The sequence below is a fragment of the Phocoena phocoena genome, chromosome 2, assembly GCF_963924675.1.
Source record: "Phocoena phocoena chromosome 2, mPhoPho1.1, whole genome shotgun sequence".
Classification (NCBI taxonomy): domain Eukaryota; kingdom Metazoa; phylum Chordata; class Mammalia; order Artiodactyla; family Phocoenidae; genus Phocoena; species Phocoena phocoena.
Genome location: NC_089220.1, coordinates 4,279,182 through 4,304,073, shown reverse-complemented (window position 1 = coordinate 4,304,073; position 24,892 = coordinate 4,279,182). Strand labels below are relative to the sequence as shown.

Here is a 24,892-nt window from a genome sequence, read left to right as displayed (position 1 = left end):
CTTATACTTTTTTCTTATGTTGTCTTTGTCTGGTTTTGATGTGAGGTTAATATTTTCCTCACAAAAATGAACTGAGAAAGGTTCTCTCCTTGTATACTTTCTGAATGTTTGTGTAGGATTGGTGTTATTTCTTTCTTAATGTTTGATAGAATTCACCAGTGAAGATACCTGAACCCAGGGTTTTCTTTGTTGGAAGGCTTTTACTTACAAAATAATTTTTTTTAAGTATAAATAAGGAAACCATAAACAAAATGAAAAGACAGCCCACAGAATGGGAGAAAATATTTGCAAATGAAGCCACTGATGAGGGATTATCTCCAAAATATACAAACAGTTCATGCAGCTCAATATCGAAAAAACAAACACCCAATCAAAAAATGGGCTGAAGATCTAAATAGACATTTCTCTAAAGAAGACATATAGATGGAATAGACACATGAAAAGATGCTCAACATTGCTAATTATTAGAGAAATGCAGATCTAAACTACAGTGAGGTATCACCTCACACCGGTCACAATGGCCATCATCAAAAAGTCTACAAAAAATAAATGCGGAGAGGGTGTAAGGAAAAGGGAACCCTCCTACACCGTTGGTGGGAATGTAAATTGGTACAACTACTATGGGGAACAAATAGTATGGAGGTTCCTTAAAAAAGTAAAAGTAGAAGTACCATATAATCAATCCAGCAGTCCCACTCTTGGCCATATAGCCAGAGAAAACCATAATTCAAAAAGACACATGCACCCCAGTGTTCATTGCAACACTATTTATAATAGCCAAGACATGGAAGCAACCTAAATGTCCATCAACAGACGAATGGATAAAGAAGATGTGGTACCTATATACAATGGAATATTACTCAGCTGTAAAAAGAATGAAACAGTGCCATTTGCAGCAATATGGATAGACTAGAGATTATTATACTAAGTGAAGTAAGTCAGACAGAGAAAGACAAATATCATATGATATCACTTATATGTGGAATCTAAAAAAAATGATACAGGTGAACTTATTTACAAAATAGACTCACAGACTTCAAAAATAAACGTATGGTTACCAGAGGGGAAAGGTGGGGGTGGGGGCTTCCCCGGTGGCGCAGTGGTTAGGAACCCACCTGCCAACGCAGGGGACGTGGGTTCGAGCCCTGGTCCAGGAAGATCCCACATGCCGCGGAGCAACTAAGCCCAGGAACCACAACTACTGAGCCTGCATGCCACAACTACTGAAGCCCATGTGCCTAGAGCCCGTGCTCGGCAACAAGAGAAGCCACCACAACGAGAAGCCCATGCACCGCAATGAAGAGCAGCCCCCTCTCGCTGCAACTAGAGAAAGATCATGCACAACAGCAGAGACCCAACTCAGCCAAAAATAAATGAATAAATTAATTAATTAAAATTTTTTTCTTAAGAAAAAAAGAATCTGAAAAAGAATGGATATGTGTATATGGATAACTGAATCACTTTGCTGTACACCTGAAACTAACACAACATTGTAAATCAACTATACCCCAATATAATATAAAAAGTAAATTTAAAAAAAGTATATATAGGGCTATTCAGGTATTCTATTTCTTCCTCATTTTTGTAACTTTTTTCTTTCAAGGAATTTGTCCATTTCATCTAAGTTGTCAGATTTGTTGGCCTAAAATTGCTCTTATCATTATTCCTTTCAATTTATTTTTTAATTGGCTGTAAGTTCTTAATTTCTTCCTGTTGATCTGAGTACCAATCTGCTGTCACTACCCTTCAGCCTGAAGAACTTCCTTTAACGTTTCTTGTAGTACAGGTTTGCGGGTTGTGAATTCTCTCAGTTTTTGTTTATCAAAAAAGTCTTTATTTCGCCTTCATTTTTTCCATGTCAGCCCTTTAAAAAACACCTTTATAGAAGTATAAATGACATATAATAAACAGCACATATTTGAAGTATACAGTTTGATAAGTGTCGACATGCACATATGTCCATGAAACCATCGCCACAACCAAGGTTAAGTATCGATACATCCATAACCTTCAGCTGTTTCTGTGCCCCTTCATAATGCTTTCCTCCTACCCCTCCACTGATTTGTTTCCTGTCATTGTAAGTTAGTGTCCATTTTCTAGAATTTTTGTGTAAATATGGTCATATGGCAGGTGATTTTTGATTTTGCGTGATTTTTTTCCCATTCAGCATAATTATTTTGAGATTGATCCATGTTGTTGTGTATCAGTAATAGTTCATTCCTTCGTATTGCTAAGTATTCAATAGTATTCCATTGTAAGGATATACCACAGTGTATCTTTTTACATATTGATGGACATTGGGTTGTTTCCAGTGTTTAGTTATTACAAACAAAGTTACAATGACCATTCATGTACATGCCTTTGTGTGGACACATGTTTTCATTTCTTTCGGTGTTATGGGCCGAATTGTGTCCCCACCCCCCGGCCCCCTTCCCCCAAACTAAACTGGTATGTTGAAGACCTAACCCCTAATGTAACTATATTTTGAAAGCAGGACTTTAAAGACATAATTAAGGTTAAATGAGGTCATAAGAGTGAGGCCCTAAACCAATAGGACTGGTGTTCTTAGAAGAAGAGGAAGAATCACCAGAGCTTTCTCTGTGCACCACATAGGGAAAAGGCCGCGTGGGAACACAGCAAGGAGGCACCATCTTCAAGCCAAGGAGAGAGGCCTCGCCAGAAACCAACCCTGTTGGCACCTTGATCTTAAGACTTCCGGCCTCCAGAACTGTGGGAAAATAAATGTCTGTTGTGTTAAGCCACCAAGTCTATGGAACTTTGTTATGGCAGCCTGAGCTGACTGAGACATTGGATAAATACCTAGGATTGGAATGTCTGGGTCATATGCTGGTGTACGTGTAACTTTTTTAGAGAAACTGCCAGTTTCCCAAATGATTGCACTATTTTACATTCCCGCCAGCATTTTGTGAGGATTCCATTGCTCTCTGTCTTAGCCAACATTTGGTATGGTCAATCTTTCTAATTTTAGACATTCTAAAATGTCCTGATATATAGTGTGGTATCTCACTGTGGTTTTGATTTGCATTTCCCTAATGACTAACAATGTTGAGGATGTTTTCATGAACTTATTTGCCATCTGTTGATTTTTTTGATGAAGTGTTTGTTCAGATTTTTTGCTCATTTAAAAAATCGGACTGTTTGTTTTTGTAATACTGAGTTTTGAGCGTTCTTTATATTTAGAATATAAGATGTTTATCACATATGTGATATGCAGATACTTCCTCACAGTCTATAGGTTGTATTTTCATTCTCATAACAGTTTTTTTTTTAAAGAGCAAATTAAAAAATTTTTGGTAACGTCCGATTTATCAACATATCTTATTGGTGTACAATCTAAGTAAACTTTGCCTAACCTAAGGCCACAAAGATTTGCTCCTGTTTACTTCCAGAAGTTATATAGTTTTGGGCTTTATACTAGTCTGTGGTCCATTTTGTATTAATTTTTATTTTTGGTGCAAGGTATGGATGGAAGTTAATGGTTTTGCACATAGGTATTCAATATTCCTGTAACATTTGTTGAAAACAATATCTATGCCTTTATGCCTCTGTGGAAAATCAGATGACTAAATATGTGTAGGTCTTTTTTGTACTCTCTCTTCAATTCCATTGTTTTCTTTGTCTATCTTTACTCCATTGTTTCCATTATTGTAATCTTATAATGGGTCTTGTAATCAGGTGGTGTAAGTCTTCCAATTTTTTCTTTCGCAAAATTGTTTTGACTATTCTAGGTTCTTCGCATTTACATTTCAATTTTACAAGCACTTTGTCGGTTTCTACAAGAAAAGCCTGCTTAAACGTTGAATGATATTGCATTTATTTAATCTACAGATCAATTTGGAGGAGGACTGAATTCTTTTTTTTTTTTTATTGACTTACAGTTTCGTTTCAGTGTTCTTATGTGAGCTTATGTGAGCTTTATGAGGGAGGACTCTACCCTAGTTTTATTTATACCTTAATTACCATTCCTCCAAAAACCAACCAACCAACCAACCAACCAGCACTCCTTATTGCTATCTGAAGGGACATTTTATATATATATATATATATATATATTTCTTTTTAATTTTTGAATTTTATTTTATTTATTTTTTTATACAGCATGTTCTTATTAGTCATCAATTTTATACACATCAGTGTATACATGTCAATCCCAATCGCCCAATTCATCACACCACCATCCCCACCCCCCTGCGGCTTTCCCCCTTTGTGTCCATAGGTTTGTTCTCTACATCTGTGTCTCAACTTCTGCCCTGCAAACTGGTTCATCTGTACCATTTTTCTAGGTTCCGCATACATGCGTTAATATACGATATTTGTTTTTCTCTTTCTGACTTACTTCACTCTGTATGACAGTCTCTAGATCCATCCATGTCTCAACAGGTGACCCAATTTCATTCCTCTTTATGGCTGAGTAATATTCCATTGTATATATGTACCACAACTTCTTTATCCAGTCGTCTGTTGATGGGCATTTAGGTTGCTTCCTGGCTATTGCAAATAGTGCTGCAGTGAACATTGGGGTGCATGTGTCTTTTTGAATTATGGTTTTCTCTGGGTATATGCCCAGTAGTGGCATTGCTGGATTATATGGTAATTCTATTTTTAGTTTTTTAAGGACCCTCCGTACTGTTCTCCATAGTGGCTGTATCCATTTACACTGCCACCAACAGTGCAAGAGGGTTCCCTTTTCTCCACACCCTCTCCAGCATTTGTTGTTTGTAGATTTTCTGATGAAGCCCATTCTAACTGGTGTGAGGTGATACCTCATTGTGGTTTTGATTTGTATTTCTCTAATTAGTGATGTTGAGCAGCTCTTCATGTGCTTCTTGGCCATCTTTATGTCTTCTTTGGAGAAATGTCTGTTTAGGTCTTCTGCCCATTTTTGGATTGGGTTGTTTGTTTCTTTAATATTGAGCTGCATGTGTTGTTTATATATTTTGGAGATTAATCCTTTGTCCGTTGGTTCATTTGCAAATATTTTCTCCTGTTCTGAGGGTTGTCTTTTCGTCTTGTTTATGGTTTCCTTTGCTGTGAAAAGCTTTGCAGTTACATTAGGTCCCATTTGTTTATGTTTGGTTTTATTTCCATTACTCTAGAAGGTGGATCAAAAAAGATCTTGCTGTGATTTATGTCAAAGAGTGTTCTTCCTGTGTTTTCCTCTAAGAGTTTTATAGTGTCTGGTCTTACATTTAGGTCTCGAATCCATTTTGAGTTCATTTTTGTGTATGGTGTTAGGGAGTGTTCTAATTTCATTCTTTTTCATGTAGCTGTCCAGTTTTCCCAGCACCACTTATTGAAGAGACTGTCTTTTCTCCATTGTATATCCTTGCCTCCTTTGTCATAGATTAGTTGACCATAGGTGTGTGGGTTTATCTCTGGGCTTTCTATCTTATTCCATTGATCTATGTTTCTGTTTTTGTGCCAGTACCATGTTGTCTTGATTACTGTAGCTTTGTAGTGTAATCTGAAGTCAGGGAGTCTGATTCCTCCAGCTCCGTTTTTTTCCCTCAACACTGCTTTGGCTATTCGGGGTCTTTTGTGTCTCCATACAAATTTTAAGACTTTTTGTTCTAGTTCTGTAAAAACTGCCATTGGTAATTTGATAGGGATTGCATTGAATCTGTAGATTGCTTTGGGTAGTATAGTCATTTTCACAATATTGATTCTTCCAATCGAAGAACATGGTATATCTCTCCATCTGTTGGTGTCATCTTTAATTTCTTTCATCAGTGTCTTATAGTTTTCTGCATAAAGGTCTTTTGTTTCCCTAGGTAGGTTTATTCCTAGGTATTTTATTCTTTTTGTTGCAGTGGTAAATGGGAGTGTTTCCATAATTTCTCCTTCAGATTTTTCATCATTAGTGTATAGGAATGCAAGAGATTTCTGTGCATTAATTTTGTATCCTGCAACTTTACCAAATTCATTGATTAGCTCTAGTAGTTTTCTGATGGCATTTTTAAGATTCTCTATGTATAGTATGATGTCATCTGCAAACAGTGACAGTTTTACTTCTTCTTTTCCAATTTGTATTCCTTTTATTTCTTTTTCTTCTCTCATTGCCATGGTTAGGACTTCTAAAACTATGTTGAATAATAGTGGTGAGAGTGGACATCCTTGTCTTGTTCCTGATCTTAGAGGAAATGCTTTCAGTTTTTCACCATTGAGAACGATGTTTGCTGTGGGTTTGTCATATATGGCCTTTATTATGTTGAGGTAGGTTCCCTCTATGCCCAGTTTCTGGAGAGTTTTTATCATAAATGGGTGTTGAATTTTGTCAAAAGCTTTTTCTGCATCTATTGAGATGATTATATGGTTTTTATTCTTCAATTTGTTACTATGGTGTATCACATTGATTGATTTGTGTATATTGAAGAATCCTTGCATCCCTGGGATAAATCCCACTTGATCATGGTGTATGATCCTTTTAATGTGTTCTTGGATTCTGTTTGCTAGTATTTTGTTGAGGATTTTTGCATCTATATTCATCAGTGATATTGGTCTGTAGTTTTCTTTTTTTTGTAGTATCTTTGTCTGGTTTTGGTATCAGGGTGATAGTGGCCTCATAGAATGAGTTTGGGAGTGTTCCTTCCTCTGCAATTTTTTGGAATAGCTTGAGAAGGATGAGTGTTAGCTCTTCTCTAAATGTTTGATAGAATTCACCTGTGAAGTCATCTGGTCCAGGGCTTTTGTTTGTTGGAAGATTTTTAATCACAGTTTCAATATCAGTGCTTGTGATTGGTCTGTTCATATTTTCTATTTCTTCCTGGTTCAGTCTTGGAAGGTTATACCTTTCTAAGAATTTGTCCATTTCTTCCAGGTTGTCCATTTTATTGGCATAGAGTTGCTTGTAGTAGTCTCTTAGGATGCTTTGTATTTCTGCGGTGTCTTTTGTAACTTCTCCTTTTTCGTTTCTAATTTTATTGATTTGAGTCCTCTCCCTCTTGATGAGTCTGGCTAATGGTTTATCAATTTTGTTTATCTTCTCAAAGAACCAGCTTTTAGTGTTATTGATCTTTGCTATTGTTTTCTTTGTTTCTATTTCAATTATTTCTGCTCTGATTGTTATGATTTCTTTCCTTCTGCTAACTTTGGGTTTTGTGTGTTCTTCTTTCTCTAGTTCCTTTAGGTGTAAGGTTAGATTGTTTATTTGAGATTTTTCTCGTTTCTTGAGGTAGGCTTGTATAGCTATAAACTTCCCTCTTAGAATTGCTTTTGCTGTATCCCATAGTTTTTGGATCGTCGCGTTTTCATTGTCATTTGTTTCTAGGTATTTTTTTATTTCCTCTTTGATTTCTTCAGTGATTTCTTGGTTATTTAGTAACATATTGTTTAGCCTCCAGTGTTTGTGTTTTTTAGGTTTTTTTTCCCTGTAATTCATTTCTAATCTCATAGTGTTATGGTCAGAAAAGATGCTTGATATGATTTCAATTTTCTTAAATTCACTGAGGCTTGATTTGTGACCCATGATGTGATCTATCCTGGAGAATGTTCTGTGCGCACTTGAGAAGAAAGTGTAATCTGCTGTTTTTGGATGGAATGTCCTATAAATATCAATTAAATCTATCTGATCTATTGTGTCATTTAAAGCTTCTGTTTCCTTATTTATTTTCATTTTGGATGATCTGTCCATTGGTGTAAGTGAGGTGTTAAAGTCCCCCACTATTATTGTGTTACTGTCGATTTCCTCTTTTATAGCTGTGAGCAGTTGCCTTATGTATTGAGGTGCTCCTATGTTGGGTGCATATATATTTATAATTGTTATATCTTCTGCTTGGATTGATCCCTTGATCATTAGGTAGTGTCCTTCCTTGTCTCTTGTAACATTCTTTCTTTTAAAGTCTATTTTATCTGATATGAGTATTGCTACTCCAGCTTTCTTTTGATTTCCATTGGCATGGAATATCTTTTTCCATCCCCTCACTTTCAGTCTGTATGTGTCCCTAGGTCAGAAGTGGGTCTCTTGTAGACAGCATATATATGCGTCTTGTTTTTGTATCCATTCAGCAAGGCTGTGTCTTTTGGTTGGAGCATTTAATCCATTCATGTTTAAGGTAATTATCAATATGTATGTTCCTGTGACCATTTTCTTAATTGTTTTGGGTTTGTTTTTGTAGGTCCTTTTCTTCTCTTGTGTTTCCCACTTAGAGAAGTTCCGTTAGCATTTGTTGTAGAGCTGGTTTGGTGGTGCTGAATTCTCTTAGCTTTTGCTTGTCTGTAAAGGTTTTGATTTCTCCATCGAATCTGAATGAGATCCTTGCCGGGTAGAGTAATCTTGGTTGTAGGTTCTTCCCTTTCATCACTTTAAGTATATCATGCCACTCCCTTCTGGCTTGTAGAGTTTCTGCTGAGAAATCAGCTGTTAACCTTATGGGAGTTCCCTTGTATGTTATTTGTCATTTTTCCCTTGCTGCTTTCAATAATTTTTCTTTGTCTTTAATTTTTGCCAATTTGATTACTATGTGTCTCGGCATGTTTCTCCCTGGGTTTATCCTGTATGGGACTCGCTGTGCTTCCTGGACTTGGGTGGCTATTTCCTTTCCCATGTTAGGGAAGTTTTCGACTGTAATCTCTTCAAATATTTTCTCTGGTCCTTTCTCTGTCTCTTCTCCTTCTGCGACCCCTACAATGCGAATGGTGTTGTGTTTAATGTTGTCCCAGTGGTCTCTTAGGCTGTCTTCATTTCTTTTCATTCTTTTTTCTTTATTCTGTTCTGCAGCAGTGAATTCCACCATTCTGTCTTCCAGGTCACTTATACGTTCTTCTGCCTCAGTTATTCTGCTATTGATCCCTTCTAGTGTAGTTTTTCATTTCAGTTATTGTGTTGTTCATCTCTGTTTGTTTGTTCTTTAATTCTTCTAGGTCTTTGTTAAACATTTCTTGCATCTTCTCGATCTTTGCCTGCATTCTTTTTACGAGGTCCTGGATCATCTTCACTATCATTATTCTGAATTCTTTTTCTGGAAGGTTGCCTATCTCCACTTCATTTAGTTGTTTTTCTGGGGTTTTATCTTGTTCCTTCATCTGGTACATAGTCCTCTGCCTTTTCATCTTGTCTGTCTTTCTGTGAATGTCAGCACTGAATTCTTAACTTCAAGTCTTCCAATCCATAATCATAGTATATTTCTCCATATATTTAAACCTTCATTTTTTTCTCACCAATGTTTTGTAGTTTTTATTGTACAACTCCATCACATTGTTTTTGTTTAGATTTATCCCTAAGTATTTATATATTTTTATGCTATTGTAAATAGTATTTTTCAATTTCAATTTCTGGTTATACATTGTTAGAATATAGAAATATAGTGGATATTTGTATTTTTACCTTGAATTCTGCAACTGTGGTAAGCTCATTTATTAGTTCTAGTTGCTTCATTGTAGGTTCTATTTCTGCAAAGATGGTCATGTCATCTGTGAATAAAGGCAGCTTTAATTCTTTTCTAATTTGGATGTAATTTCTTCTTTCCTCCTTCCTCCTGTTACCTTATTGCACTGGCTCAAATCTCTAAAACAATGTTGACTTAGAAGTGGTGAGAATGGACATACTTGCCTTTCCAATCTTAGAAAAAAAAAATTGCATTCTTTTTCATAGTTACATATGATGTTAACTGTAGTTTTTTTCGGTAGATGCCCCTACCGGTTTGAGGACATCCCCTTTTATTCCTAGTTTGTTGAGATTTTTTATCATGAATAAACGTTGGATTTTGTCAAATGCCTTTCTCACATCTATTGAAGGGATAGTGTGGTTTTTCTCTTTTATTTCGTTAATATGGTGGAATTTCTTGATAGATTTTCAAATATTAAAACAACGTTGTATTACTGGGATTAATCTCACTTTATTGTGATACATTATCTTCTTTATATCTTTATGGGATTCTATTAGGTAAAATGTGTTAAGAATTTTTAATGTATGTTCATCAGGGGTATTGATCTATATTTTTCTTATAATATCTTTGTCTGGTTTTGGTATCAGAGTAATTCTGGCCTCATAAGTAATTTGGGAAGTGTTCCTTTCTCTTCAGTTTTCTGGAAGAGTTTGTGTATAATTGATATTATTTATTCCATAAATATTTGCCAGAATTGACTAGTGATGAGACTGGCTTGGCCTGAAATTTTCTTTGCGGGAAGATTTAAAACCTCAAATAAATTTATTTAGTAAATATAAGGTTATTCCAATTTTCTGTTTCTCTTTGAGTGACCTTTAGTAGTTTATATCCTTCAAGAAATTTATCCATTTCATCAAAGTTATCTCTTTGACATAAAGTTTTTCATACTATTTTAATTATTTAAAAAATACCTGTATAATCTGTAGTGATGTCACCTCATTTCTCTCATTCCTGATATTGGTGATTTGAGTCTTTTCTCTTTTTCCTCTGATCAGTCTGGATAGAGATTTATCAGTTTTGTTGATCTTTCTTAAGTATACATTTTTGTATCATTGATTTTTCTCTGTTTCTTTTTTTAAATATATTTATTTATTTTTGGCTGTGTTGCGTCTTTGTTGCTGCACGTGGGCTTTCTCTAGTTGAGGGGAGAGGGGGCTACTCTTCGTTGTGGTTTGTGGGCTTGTCATTGGGTGGCTTCTCTTGTTGCAGAGCATGGGCTGTAGGTGCACGGGCTTCAGTGGTTGTGGCTCGCGGGCTCTAGAGCACGGGCTCAGTAGTTGTGGCGCGTGGGCTTTGTTGCTCTGCGGCATGTGGGATCTTCCCGGACCAGGGATTGAACCCATGTCCTCTGCATTAGCAGGCATATTCTTAACCACTGGGCCACCAGGGATGCCCTGATTTTTCTCTATTTCTTTTATTTAAAAAAGTGATCAATTTTTCTTTTAAACATTTTTTTTTCTGCTTAAAACTTAGGTTTATCTTTTTTTTCCATCATAAAGTGGAAGTTGAGGTCATTATTTTGGGATTTTTATTCTTTTCTATTATAGATGTTCAGTACTTTTAATTTTCCACTAGGTTTTGCAGCTGCATTACACAACTGTTGATATATTGTTTTTCATTTTCATTCAGTTAAAAATACTTTCTAATTACGTTTTGTATTTCTTCTTGATCCATGGATTATTTAAGAGTGTTTAGATTACAAATACTTGGGAAATTTCTACATACCTGTTAGTGATTTCTAATTTAATTCCATTATGGTCACAAAACATACATTGTATGTTTGAATCCTTTTAAATTTATTGAAATTTTGTTTGATGTCCTATAACATGGTCTATTTTGGTAAATGTTCTGTGCGCATTTGGAAATAATGTATATTCTACTGTGTTGTGTGCAATGTTCTATAAATGTCAATTATCTCAAGTTGGTTAATAGTGTTATTCAAGTATTCAGTATCCTTTCTGATATCTCTGTTTGTTCTGTTAGTTATGACCACCTAGTTGAAATTTGTGACTATAAGCGTAAATTTGTCTAATATACCTTTTAAGTTCTGTTAGTTCCCCATCACTTATTTTGAAGCCCTGTTATCAGGTGCATAAACATTTAGGATTGTTATGTTATCCTGATGAATTGATTCTTTTATCATTGTGAAAGACCCTTTTCATCCCTGAAAATATTTTTTACTGTGAAATCTACTTTGTCTGTTGCTAACAGGCATTCTTGGTTTATTTTGATTACTGTTAGCATGGTATATCTTTTTCATCTTTTTACCTTAACCTATTTGTGTCTTTATTTTTAAAACATGTTTCTTATAGACAGCATTTAGTTGGGTATTGCTCTTTCATTTTAATTCTATATAACAATCTTTTCCTTTGACTTGTATATTTACCCTGTTTTCATTTAATGTAATTTTTGATATGGCTGGGTTTAAATCTAGCATCTTGCTATTTTTTTTTGTTTGTTCCATCTATTCCTTTTTCTCCTTTTTTTGTTTTTATGGTTTCCTTATAGATTAATTTAGCTTTTATTTTGTGATTTTTTTCTTATCTCCTTTGTTGCTTTATTATCTGTGGATTTGTGTTGTGGTTTATTTTTAGTGGTTGCTTTAGAGTTTATAATATATATTTTTATCTCATCAGTCTACCTTCAAGTCTTAACTCTTTTTGTATTGTATGAGAACCTTAGAACAATATACAAATTTTCAATTTTACCCCTCAGGGTCTTTGTGCTATTTTTGGCATAAATTTTACTTGTACGTATATTACAATCCCCTACAATACATTGTTATTATTTTTGCTAGAAACAGCAAATTATCTTAAAAATATTTTAATAATAGAAAAGCATTTTTTATTTCCCTTCGTATTTACCATTTTTTGCTGCTTTTCATCCTCTTGTGTAGATTCAAGTCTGGTATAGTTTTCTTTCTGCCTTAAGGACTTAGAATTTTTTGTTTTCAACAGTCATGCATATTTTAAAGAATTTAACTGGAGAAAAATGACCTTTTATATTTGCCCAATCGTATGCCATTTCTGTTGTTCTTCCTTCATTCCCGAAGTTCCAAGTTTTCCTCTGCTATTATTTCTCTTCAACTTGAAGAACTTCCTTTAGCGCTTGTTTTAAATAGAGCAGGTCTCCTGATGACAAATTCTCTTAGTTTTTCTTCATCTGGCAAGGTCTTTATTTCACCTTCATTCCTGAAGGATATTTTTACTGTCTATAAAATTCTGGGTTGACACTCCTTTCTTTCACCATTTTTAGTATGTCCCACTGCCTTTTAACCTCCATAGTTTCTGATGAGAAATCCACAGCATTTAAATTGTCGTTCATATAATGGTTCATTTTTTCCCCGGGTGCTTTCAAGATTTTTTTCTTTGATGTTTTCAGCAGTTGGATTGTGGTGTGTCAGGGCTTGGATTTCTTTGATTTTTACCCTCTTTGTGGCTTGCTGAATCTCTTGACTCTAAATTTATGCCTTTCACCAAATTTGGGCATGTTCAGTCAGTATTTCTTTTCTGCACTGCTCTCTTTTCCTTCTCCTTCAGGAACTCCATTGACAAAAATATTTAAGCTTCTGATATTATCTCACAGGTTCCTAAGTCTTTGCTTATTTTTTCTTTAGATTGAATTATTTCTATTGATCCTTTTTCAAGTTCACTAAGTCTTTCTTTTGTCACTTCCATTTCGTTATTGTGCTTATCCCATGATTAAAAAGTGTTTTTTTCGGTTCTAAAATTTCTACTTAAAAGTATATATATAATTTCTGTTTCTCTGTTGAAATCATCTCTCCATTTATTTCAAGGGTGTTTATCTCATTGATGATTATTATTTAATAGCGGTTTAAATGTGTCTGATAATATGGGTCAAACATCTGGGTCACTTCAGGGTTGGCATCTATGGTTTCTTTTTTCTCAAGGGTACTGTTTACATTTTCCTGGTTTTTGTGTGTCAAGTAATTTCAGAATATATCCTGAATATTTTGAACATTATGTTGTAAGATCCTGGGTCCTATTAAAATCCTGTAGAGAATAGTGATTTGTTTGTCTTAACAGGCAACCAAACCTGCTAGATTCATATTGCAAGTTCCTTATCTCCTGTGGTCAGTGGCTCCATTTTCAGTTCTGTATTAAAAACCTTTGTTATGCGGAGCCACTAAAGGGTTAGTTTCGGACTGAGGCAGCAGTTATATGGTACTCCACTTCTCAAAGCTTTAGCTGTGCCCCTTTGGCCATGTTCCATGCACATGTAGCTTAGGGATTGTCCTGGGATGTGTGTCAGTTCATATACAGAAGTAGAGGATTCCCTTCTCAGCTATCTCCTCTTTGGAATTTCACCCACACTGCCTGGCTCCCTGGGCCTCCTTTCCTGGTTCTTCTGCCCAGAGCAATGGAGTTCTTTCAGAATGTTAGCCTTCTCCCTTGTCACACAGTGTCCATAACCGGGATCCCTTTCAAAGCAAATGGGCCAGAGAAGATAGAGGAAAAAATAACGTGAATTTCCCTCCATTTTCCAGTTCTTCTCTTCAGGTTTTTTCCCTTCTGGTTTTTAGGTATTTGTGCTGCACTGCCAGAGCTGTTGGGATTGGCATCAGGGCAGGGCTAGGAGAGCAAGGAGATATTTTAAAAATTTCACCCGATACTCTCTGGCTTACAAGGACCCATTTTCTTGTTCCTCTGGCCAGGATGATGGATTTATTTCAGAAGTTTTGCTGTCCATGTCTACTATGTAATTCCTTGATTCAGTCTGTCTGTGGGTCAACATCAGGAGTTAAAAGACAAAAAAACGGGCTTCCCTGGTGGCGCAGTGGTTGAGAGTCCGCCTGCCGATGCAGGGGACACGGGTTCGTGCCCCGGTCCGGGAGGATCCCACATGTCGCGGAGCGGCTGTGCCCGTGAGCCATGGCCGCTGAGCCTGCGCGTCCGGAGCCTGTGCTCCGCAACGGGAGAGGCCACAACAGTGAGAGGCCCGCGTACCACAAAAAAAAAAAAAAAAAAAAAGACAAAAAAACTCCCCCAAACCCCCAAAGTAAAAACTAAAACAAAGAAACAAAAAACTAGAACCTTACCTGTCATATGGGTCTTTCTTCAAATTTTGACTTCCCTCTTCAACCTATCAGCTGTTATTTACTTTTCAAAATCTTCAGGTAGTTGCTTCTTGAATTTCGTCCAGAGTTTTTAGTTGTAATTTATGAAAGAGAGTGAGAGACCATAGTGGGTTTGCTCCATTTTGGTTTAAAACTAGATTTTGTTCATTTTAAAAATTCAGTCTTTTTTCTCTCCAGTATGTTTTGAAATTTTCAATTGCTATGTCCTCTAGTTTCAGTAATGTTCTCTTTTGCAGTGTCTCATCTGATGTTAATCCCATCTAATATAGCTTTTCCTCAAACCCTGTGCATTTCATCTTTAGAAATTCAATGAGGGGCTCATACATCCTCTATGTCTCAACTAACCTTGGTCAGTCTTCCTTCTGCCTTCTTAAACGTATGTTATGTATAGTTGTGATGACCATTGTAATGCCTTGCTCTGTCATCTGTGTCACTTGTGGGTTTAGAGACCAGAATCTAAGTGTTGTGGTTGGTCATTGTTTCTAGACTTCTTCTGTGGACAGAGCTAAGAAATGTTTTTCTTGTTAAGAAAAAAATATATCATTGTTTATGCTGACTTGTCCAATTCAAATTTAGCATTACAGAATTTTTCTTTAGCTTCTTTGTTTTTATATGTTTTTGATCTCTTTTAAACTGAAAATTTTTATTTCTGTCTTCCTTACCACAATTTTTTGGGTGTATGTGGACACTAGCAATGTAATGACTGAAAACAATTGAAGATTTCTCACAGTTCTTTTTGTCCACAAGGTATATCCAATTAGGGTTTACCATCAGATTACTGGTTTTCTGTTCATAATGTATATTCAACTGAGGATCTGCCTTAAACTACTATGCTTTAATGTCTCTTAAAATAAACCCCATTTGTGTGATTAAGCTACCAACTCAATACATGTTTTGTTTCATTTGCTTAATTTTGCTTTCATATTTTAGAGCCTGCTTTTTAAGTTAATTTTGTTGTATAATTTTATAAAATACATACATGGTTCTGGAGAAGGGATTGGAAAACTACAGCCCATGGGCCCAGTCCGGCCTACGGCCTGTTTTTGTATGGTCCTTGAGTTAAGAATGATTTTTACATTTTTAAATGGCTGTAACACACACACACACACACACACACACACACACACACACACACAGAAGAGAATGCAACAGTGACTAAATGTAGCTTCCAAACCCTAAAATATTTACTGTCTGCCCCTCTATAGAAAGCCTCTACTTTCTGCCTCTAGCCCTGTCTCCCCCATTCTGTCCTCTCCCCTCTAGAGGCAGTCTGACTGATTTATTTATTATTTAGTTTCTGGTTTATCTTTCTACTGTTTTTATGGAAGCAAACACAAACCTCTCGTATTTACTGTACGCCCTTTTGCTCTCCACCTTGCTTTTGCACTGAGCAGTACCTCCTGGAAGCCAGCCCACAGCAGGCAGGGAGATGGGCCTCACTCTTTTTTACAGCAGCACACATGGTATTCCAGAGTGTGTCTGGACTGATGTCTGTTTAACTGGTCCCTTCTTGTACGTTTGGGTTATTTCTGCTTTTTAATTTTACAAGTAGTGCTGCTTTCAGCGGCCTTGTGCTTATGTTTTCTGGTGTTTGCTGCTGTAACTTCGGGATCAGTTCCTACAAGTTGGTTTGCTGGGTTATGTATATTGCCGAGTAACAAGGCACATGCTGTTTTGCTTGGTGTCACCCAAATTCTCTCCATAGGGACTGTACCATTTTGCATTTCTGTCAGCAGTGTGCAAAGTAAGTAATGCCCAACAGCCACCTAACGGAGTGTGTTGTCAAACTTCTGGCTTTTCTAATCTGACAAGTAAGAAATGATATCTCCATGTAATTTAAAATTTCATTTCTTATGAGCAAGATTGAAGGACCAGTTACATTCCCTCTCATATGAGCTCTCTGTTCACTTCTCTTGCCCATTTTTCTGTAGAGCTCTTGGTCTTTTTCATCGATTTTTAGACCCTGTCTGTGTATTAGGGACAGTGACCTTTGCCTCTAATATAAGTTGCAAATATCTCTCCCATTTGTCTTTTTTATTTTTCATAATTATTTATCTGTTTTATATGCCGTGCAATAATGTTTATTATTATTATTACTACTACTATTATTTTCATGTAGCCAGATTTATGCATCTTTTCTTTTATTGCTCTGGCCTTGGAGTGATGACCAGGGAAGTTTCCCCTACTCTCAGATTGTAGAAAAATTCAGTCATACTCTCTTTTCATATTTATATAGTTTCTTTTGTTTTAATATAAATTTCTGTTTTTTTAAAAAAAAATTATCCACAGAGCACTTTTTTTTTTTTTTTTTGCGGTACACGGGCCTCTCACTGTTGTGGCCTCTCCCGTTACAGAGCACAGGCCCCAGACGCACAGGCCCAGCGGCCACGGCTCACGGACCTAGGCGCTCCGCGGCATGTGGGATCCTCCTGGACCGGGGCACGAACCCGTGTCCCCTGCATCGGCAGGCGGACTCCCAACCACCGCGCCACCAGGGAAGCCCCACAGAGCACTTTTGGTGTACACTATCCCATGTGATTGGCTACTTTTACTTGTGTGATTTTAAACCGTAGAAAGGGGCTCTTTACTCACCTCTCCAGTTTGCCATTGTGCAGAGACTCCTCGCATCTTAGAATTTGAAGAGACCAATATATTCAAGGGGAAGGAATTGAAATCTGGGGAGAAGGGACCTGCCCAAGGACCCCCAGCCCCATCCCAGGGACTAGCTCTGGCCGGCCTGGGAAGAGGTTTATGAGCATCTGCTGTGTGTTGGCCTCTTGGCCAGGCCTGTCACCGTCCTTCACGCCCAAGCTCTAGGTCCTGCTCTTAGCCCCACCTTATAGGTGTGGAGCCTGAAGCGCTGAGAGGTGAGCTGCCTGCCCAGCGGCGCGCAGCCAGTGATAGGCCATCAGGCTCAGATACCCGGGTGTCTGCCTGAGAGCTTGGCCCTCCCACCTCCGGATGTCTGGTGGTGGCATGCATGCCCTGAGCCCTTCCCTCCCCTCCCCCCTCCACGGTCTTGGAGGTCCTTGGTGGATGAGGTGTCCTTGTCTCCACGCCGAGGGCCATGGAGGGCCCCGTGAATGAACATCATCTCCCAGGGCGCCTACTGGAGCCGGTGGCAGCAGGTCCACGTGCATTGCCTCAGCCCCAAGGGCCCGCCTGTTACTGGCAGCCAGAGGCCTTTCAAGTTGTCCTTTCGTTCGTCCGTCCATTTGTTTATCTGCTCATTCACTTATCCAGCCCTTAATTCAGCACAACTTACTGATGTCTGCAGTGTGCAGACCCAGTCCTGGCCAAGGGTGTCCCAGAAATGTGACAGGCGTCTGTCCCCAGGAACTCACAGTCCTGTAGGGCGGGCAGGTGGCCTCGGCCATCCTGGGGGGCCCAGAGCAGTGTCTCCCTCACTTTCCCTCCAGACTTGGGTGCAGAGGACTGGCCGGGGTGGAGGGGAGGGGGGAGCTGGGCCCCCAGCCTCCCTCTTTCTGGGGTCCAGCAGCGCATAGACGCGAGAGGCTGGCTTGTTGTCCAGTCCAGGCCCCTGGTGGTGGTGACTCAAAACCAGCCGCGGAGCCTGCCCCCCAACCCCGCACACCTCGGAAGTGGCACGGCCCGGGGAAGGGAAAGGTGAGCCTTCGGAGGTCTGTTTGGGGGCCAAGCAGACAAGATTTTAAGGATATTAGGTGATTTTCATCACACCTGAATGTGTCTTGATCACGTCTTCCATTTTCCCCAAAGCTGTAGACTTTTGGCCAAGTGTCTACAACTGTCTGCTGACAGAGGCCCAGGTTGCCAGAAGGGTCTGAGTGAGGTTCCCTGTGGATCCAGCTAGTTAGGCCCTGTAGCGCTGTCCCACGCCCCTGGGATGGGACGTACCAGCTGTCGGTGTAATTAAGGTTGCCATAAAACCCACCAGCTAGACACACAAATGGCTCCTCTGCTCTTTCCCGGGGCAGCAGCAGTTGTGAAGGCAAGTAAATCATGTTCAGCGGCAATCACTTCAAAGGTCAGCCTTCCACTTACAGCAGCGCTGTTGGCAGGGATCGCCCGTAACACGGCTTGTTTCCCGGCCATTCGATTTTACGACGCCCTAATGAATTGGGCCATTTCCATCCATTCTCAGGAAGTGTACAGAACGAGGGTTTTCGTTCTCCTGGAAAAGGCAGGTGGTGTGTCGGTGGGCACGTGAGTGGTTCTGCCGGGGACAGGCCGAGGACCCCTGGCACGTTGCTTCTCTGGGCCTTCGCACCGCCCTCTGGGAGCAGCTTCCTCCTGCTGCCATCAGGAGATGATTTCTGTGAAACCCCCAGCCTGTGGCTGGAACTCAACGGGCCCTCCTCTTCCTCCAGGCTTTCCTGGGTCAGTGTGTTTCCCGAGTGCGTGTGGGGATCCAGGTGCCGCCGCTGGAGAGGGGCTCAGGTGCCCACGGATGTCACGGTGCTGCCCATCGGCAGCCACTCCCTATGGGCTCTTGGGGCTGTGTCCCCGCCGCCCAGGAGGAGACGCGCCTCGGTGCACAGGCCACATCTAGGGACGTGAGTTGGGCCGGACTTATCCCTCTCCCGGCACCTGCTGCCCTGCCACCCTTGATTCCCTGCTCCTCGCCTGGACTGTGGTGATGGGGAGGGTGTCGGGAAAGGCGGCAGGAAGGCCTTCAGGGCCGCATGTGGCCTTGGCAGATGGAGGCCTGGGGCTGCTGGTGGAGAGGGTGGTTTAAGTCAGAGGTGACCGTGGCGCTGGGGATGAGAGGTGGGGATGGATCTGGAGCCATGACGACGGGCCTTGCTCCCTCCCCTCCCTTCTCTTCCCACCAGAGCAGATTCCAAACCCTGCCCTGGGACAGCGCTGTTCTTTGAGTCGGGATGTTGTGCACGTCTCAGAGCACGTGCTGGGGACTCTGGTGGTCCACGTCCCCTCCCAGGCCCTAGACCGCTGCCCCAGCTCCAGGCTGGGCAGGCCAGAGCATCTGCCAGCAGCGCGGCTCCTATGCCCCTCCTGGCGGGGGCTCTGGAGCTTTCCTTCCAGCCCACACTCCAGGAGACTCATGGCTACCTGGGAGGGCAAAGCGGGCATGTGGGATCCTGGTGCACAGAGTGGGAGAGGAAGGGAGGGAGGAAGGTGGGCAGTTCCACAGGCTGGCCAGTGTTCAGAGGCCTGCAGGACTGCCCTCACTTTTCTACCCCTGGACTACTCCTCAGGCTCCAGGGGGCCCACCCTGAAATCGCCCTAGCTGAGGGCTGCTTCTGAAGAGGCTCAGAGAAGGTAATCGTTTGTTCCCCACCCTCCCCCAGGAATTTGCCCCAGCGTTCACTGAGGCAGGACTTGGCCAGCAGGAGACGGGGATGTGGGCCCCAGAGAAGCACCACACCCTGGCCCTGCGCCCTGGAGTAAATCCCTGCATCTCTCTGAGCCTCAGTGTTCCTCATCTGGAGAATGGGTCTCAAAATACCCCTCTGTCTAAATTGGATTTATGGAGTGCTGCATTTAATGTGAATTTGACTTATATATATTTGAAAGAGGATGATAGAAAATCTGTGTCTGAAACATTTTGAAAGTTTGTAAACTCCAGTTTTTATTTTATTTATTTTTTTAGATATTTACTATTTAAAATTATGTTTATTTATTTATCTTTGGCTGCGTTGGGTCTTCGTTGCTGCGCGTGGGCTTTCTCTAGTTGCGGAGAGTGGGGGCTCCTCTTCCTTGGTGTGCGCGGGCTTCTCACTGCAGTGGCTTCTCTTGCTGCGGAGCACGGGCTCTAGGTGCCGCAGGCTTCAGTAGCTGTGGCGTACGGGCTGAGTTGCCCTGCGGCATGTGGGATCTTCAGGGACCAGGGCTCAAACCCATGTACCCTGTCTTTGCAGGTGGATTCTTAACCACTGCGCCACCAGGGAATCCCTAAACTCCAGTTTTTAAGTGTGAGGGCAGCTCGTTTCACGGCCGGCTGCCGAGGTGCCGGAGAGCTGTGTTTATGCTGTGGCCACATGGTGGCGCCCTGGGAGCTGGTAAACAGGCCGCCAGACCCGGCAGGCGGGCCCAGGGCACTGTGCCCGCGGCCTGTTGCTCACTATTGCAATTTAAAGTCGTGTTGCCCAGGAGTTTACTGCATGGAGGTACGTGTTAGTCCGGGTGCTGGGACCTCCACCCTGCCCCTGCCCAGCCCAGTTGCTGTAGGCTGGAAGGTTCATGTGAGAAAACGCCCTGAAGGAAGCGGAACAGCAGCTTGCCGCTTAATTGTGTTAGTTTAGAGACCGGAGGCTGTGGAATGTTGGTGATGACGTAAGAAAGAAAGAGTGTCTTTAAAGCTAACTTACAGGCTGCGGTTCTGGTTCCGTGGGCTCGAGAACACTGGCTCCCACGATGCACTTATCACTCCAGGGACGTTAGGCTGAGGCTTTGAAAGCTGTGAATTACGTGACCTCTTCAGAAGCAAGACCCTCGCACAGAGTGTGGCCCTGGTATTGATGGGCATCACTGATGCCTTTAGGTGCCCTTGGCTAGGCGTGGGCCCTTCCCTAAGCTCTCCTTCGCTGGGCCCCCGCTGCTCTCCAGGGGACCAGTCTGACTGGGGAGATCTTCATGCCTCCCTGCACCCATGCGCCAGTGGGTGTGGGGAGGGGACGCGGAGGACTGCCCACTGTGGAGGTATCACGGGGCAGGTCCTGAGGTCATCCCGCAGCAGCCTCACCTCCGCGCTTGGGCTCCTCAGCCTGGGGGCGCATTTTCCAGCACCAGCCTCTCCAAACTCTCCGGCCCTCGGGGCACTCAGCGGCCCTCCTTGTCCCTGTCTGTGGCACCCGCCCTGTACCCCTGGGGCCCACCGGCATGACGGGTGCCCACTCTTGCAGGTGGTGAGAAGCTACAAGGCCACCGTCCAGCAGACCCTGGACATCCTCTTTCTCCGAGAAGGCTCCGAGTTTCTGAGCAGCACGGATGCTTCGAGCCGGGACTCTGCCGACCGCACCATTATTGCCTGGGATTTCCGGAGCTCCGCCAAAATCTCCAACCAGATTTTCCACGTGAGAAACCCTGTTTGGCATTGCTTCCGGTTTCAGGGTGCATCCGTGTAGTCCCAGGCTGTCCGGGGCCCCAGGGCACTTCTGCGGAGATGGTTCGGCAGACAGGACCTTTGGAGACAGATGGGCTGCCTGAAATCTGTAGGGTCGGGGAAGGCAAAATGCAGGTCCAGGCCTGCCCAGAGAACCTTCCACTGGCTCCCAGATCGGAGTGACTCCCTAACGGTCCTCTCACTCATCCTCCGTCCAGCACAGCCTGGCCCCGGGGTAAGCGTGTGGAGGGGCGGCCCGGTCCAGATCCACGGGAACGCGGATGCACCCCCGAGACACCCCTACCCTCCCTCCGCCACCCCAGCCAGCCTTCAGGGTTCCACCTTGCCCTGGCTCAGTGGTTTTGGCAGGGGCTGTGACTCAAGGGTTCAAGCAGGGACCCCGAAGGTAGACCACCTGCATTAAAATCCTGCATTCACCACTTATAGGCAGAGGGCCTGGGCCCATTATCTACCCTCTTTGATTCTCATTTTTCTCTTCGTAAACTGAGGTGAGAATGTTTCTTGCCTCATAGAGTGGCTTTGAGAATTTAAAGACATAAGTACTTATAAAGAATCTAGCACAGTGCCAGGCACGGGGAGTTCTCCATAAAATGCACTACCTGTCATCACCCCCACCTCTATTACCATCACCGCTATCATCACCATCACCTTTAGTACCATCACCATCTCCAGCACCATCACCACACATCACCGCCATCACCGACATCACTATCACCACCCACCATCATCTTTTAAGATTTCAAATTAGCTATGGCTAATCTCTTTGGTGCTGCCACCCTGAATTTAAAAATATATGTCAGGCGTATATATACACCATCTTCCTCTCCCTGCTTTTTCCCTTGTTCTTAGAGGATTCTAAGTGACCCTGAGCCAACCTGCCTCTAGACCTTCACTTCAGGGCTCTAGTGCAACCCACCGAGAACGATAAGCCCTGGGAGGGCCCGGACGGGCATGTCTAGCCACTGGGGCATCCTGCCTCTGACGGCCCTGCAGAGACCAGGGAAGCAAGTGAGGTAGAGAAAGTGCTGTGTGCCTGAGCCCCCAGCCCCCCTAGGGTCACACCTCGTCACCTTCTGTGCAGGCGAGCAGGCACTCTGCCCGGTAGCGTCACGCCAGGGGCTCGTTGTCAGGTTACATGTGCCTCCTCTGCCCGGTAGCGTCACGCCAGGAGCTCGTTATCAGGCCATCGTGTGCCTCTGACAACACGTTCGTCTGCAGCCACAGTTCCAGCTGCTCCTGACGCCACCCTCTGAATTGGGGCTCAGTTAGAGGCTGTGGCTTCAGGACATCACCTAGAACACGGAACATGTACAATGGAGAAGGGAGCTTCTAGGGGTGTTTCTGTGTGCCCGAGCCTGTTCAACAGTGAGATTTCCCCTCCTGTTTGGAACCCCTTGTGCAGGCATTTACCTCCCCGCTTGGCCAGTCACCTTCTCACTTACTATGTGTTCTGGCTGCGCGGGACCCTGGGCTGGGCCGGGGACCCTCGACGGCTCACTGTGGAGGTGGGGAGATGGGCATGTGGATTCGTTTTCTATCGCTGTGTGACAAATTACAAATTACCATAAACCTGGTGGCTTAAATCAACAGAAACGTATTCTTTCAGTGACGGAGGCCAGAAATTTGTAAAAAGTATCACGGGGCTGAAATCAAGATGTTGTCAGGGCCCGCTCCCCTTGGAGGCTCGGGGGGGAGCGCCTGTCCCTTGCTTCTTCCAGCTTCTGGTGATACTGGTTTGTGGCTGCATCACTCCAGTCTCCGTGCCAGAGAGAGCATCTTCAGGTCTCTCTCTGCTCTGTCTTCACATCGCCTCCTCTGTGCGTCTGATCTCCTCTGCTTCCCTTTTATAAGGGTGCATGTGATTGCGTTTAGGGCAGTAATACACGATAATCTCATCTCAAGATCCTTAATTATACCTGCAAGCTCCCACCGCCTTTTTTTTTTTTTTGACATATAAGGTGACATTCACAGGTCCCAGGAATTAGGACATGGAAGTATTCGGTGGGACATTTTTCAGTCTACTCCAAAGGCCATGAGCCGAGGAGTGCAGGGGGCCCCTAGAAGCCAGAAAAGACAAGGGAACAGATTCCCCCCTAAAGACTCCAGAAGGAACAAAGCCCTGCTGGCATCTTGAGTTCGGTTAGCCCAGAGAGACCGTTTCGGACTTCTGACCCCCAGAACTGTAAGATAATAAATGTGTGTTGCTTTAAGCCACGAAATTGGAGGCATTTTGTTACAGCAGCAGCAGGAAACTCACACAGACCCCTAAGCCAAGGTCTGGGCAGGGGGCCCGAGGCCCCACGGGCAGAGTTTGGGGGGTGAGTCTGTCAGAGGCAGAAGGCCAGTTGGGAGCCTCCTCCGCCCTCTCTGTGGCCCTGCTGTTTCTCAGGAGAGGTACACCTGCCCCAGCCTCACCCTGCACCCGAGGGAGCCTGTGTTCCTGGCGCAGACCAACGGCAACTACCTGGCCCTCTTCTCTGCTGTGTGGCCCTACCGGATGAGCAGAAGACGACGCTACGAAGGCCACGAGGTACCTCGTCCCCGTCCCCCAGGTGGAAGATCGTCCCGCTGACAATGCCAGCAAGGGGCTTGCGGCCCCTGAGGGCAGGGACCCTCTGTCCAGGCAATTCGTGTTTTCTCTTTCCCGGGTGACCCCGTGCCACGCGGCCTGGTGTCTGCTCGAGGCCCCGGGCCACATCTGGGCAGGGGCAGTTTCCTTGATCTGTCAGCTCACGTGGACAGGTCACGGGGCTTGGGGAGGGGCGCAGGATGGAACGGGAGTGGGGCTGTTTCTCCATCTGCCCCCTTTCCCTGCTGAGGGTTGCCTCATGGGGCAGAGCCAGTGGGGACCCAGCGCCTGGCGCGGAGGCCCGACGCTATCAGCTGTCCTAGAGCTGGGCTGTCTGGATTACACTAAACCAGCCTTGTGACACAGGCCGATGCCGGGGCCCCGGCCTCAGGGCAGGACCTTGGCCGCTGGGTGTGAGGCCCGGCCCTGCTCCTGGCCACCTCTGGGCCCCAGCCCGCTCCCTTGTGGGAGGGGCAGGCGAGGCCGTGCGCCCTGTGCCGCATGGCCTGCTCACCCCGGGTCACCCTCTGCAGGTGGAAGGCTACTCGGTGGGCTGCGAGTGCTCTCCAGACGGTGACCTGCTGCTGACGGGCAGTGCCGACGGCCGGGTCCTCGTGTACAGCTTCCGCACCGCCAGCCGCGCCCGCACGCTGCACGGGCACACGCAGGCCTGTGTGGGCACCACCTTCCACCCCGTGCTGCCCTCCGTCCTCGCCACCTGCTCCTGGGAGGGCGACGTTAAGATCTGGCACTGA

At 43.2% G+C, this 24,892-nt stretch overlaps 1 protein-coding gene across 2 annotated transcripts in view; it reads left to right on the top strand.

Annotated features, from left to right (window-relative positions):
• Positions 1 to 24,892, top strand: part of WDR25 (WD repeat domain 25) — a 139,083-nt gene extending 114,191 nt beyond the window's left edge. For both annotated transcript variants that reach the window (XM_065872203.1, XM_065872204.1), the window contains exons 4-6: positions 21,348 to 21,518; positions 23,958 to 24,098; positions 24,671 to 24,892. In XM_065872203.1, the coding sequence (XP_065728275.1) occupies positions 21,348 to 21,518; positions 23,958 to 24,098; positions 24,671 to 24,892 (534 nt within the window). The remainder of the gene's footprint in view (positions 1 to 21,347; positions 21,519 to 23,957; positions 24,099 to 24,670) is intronic.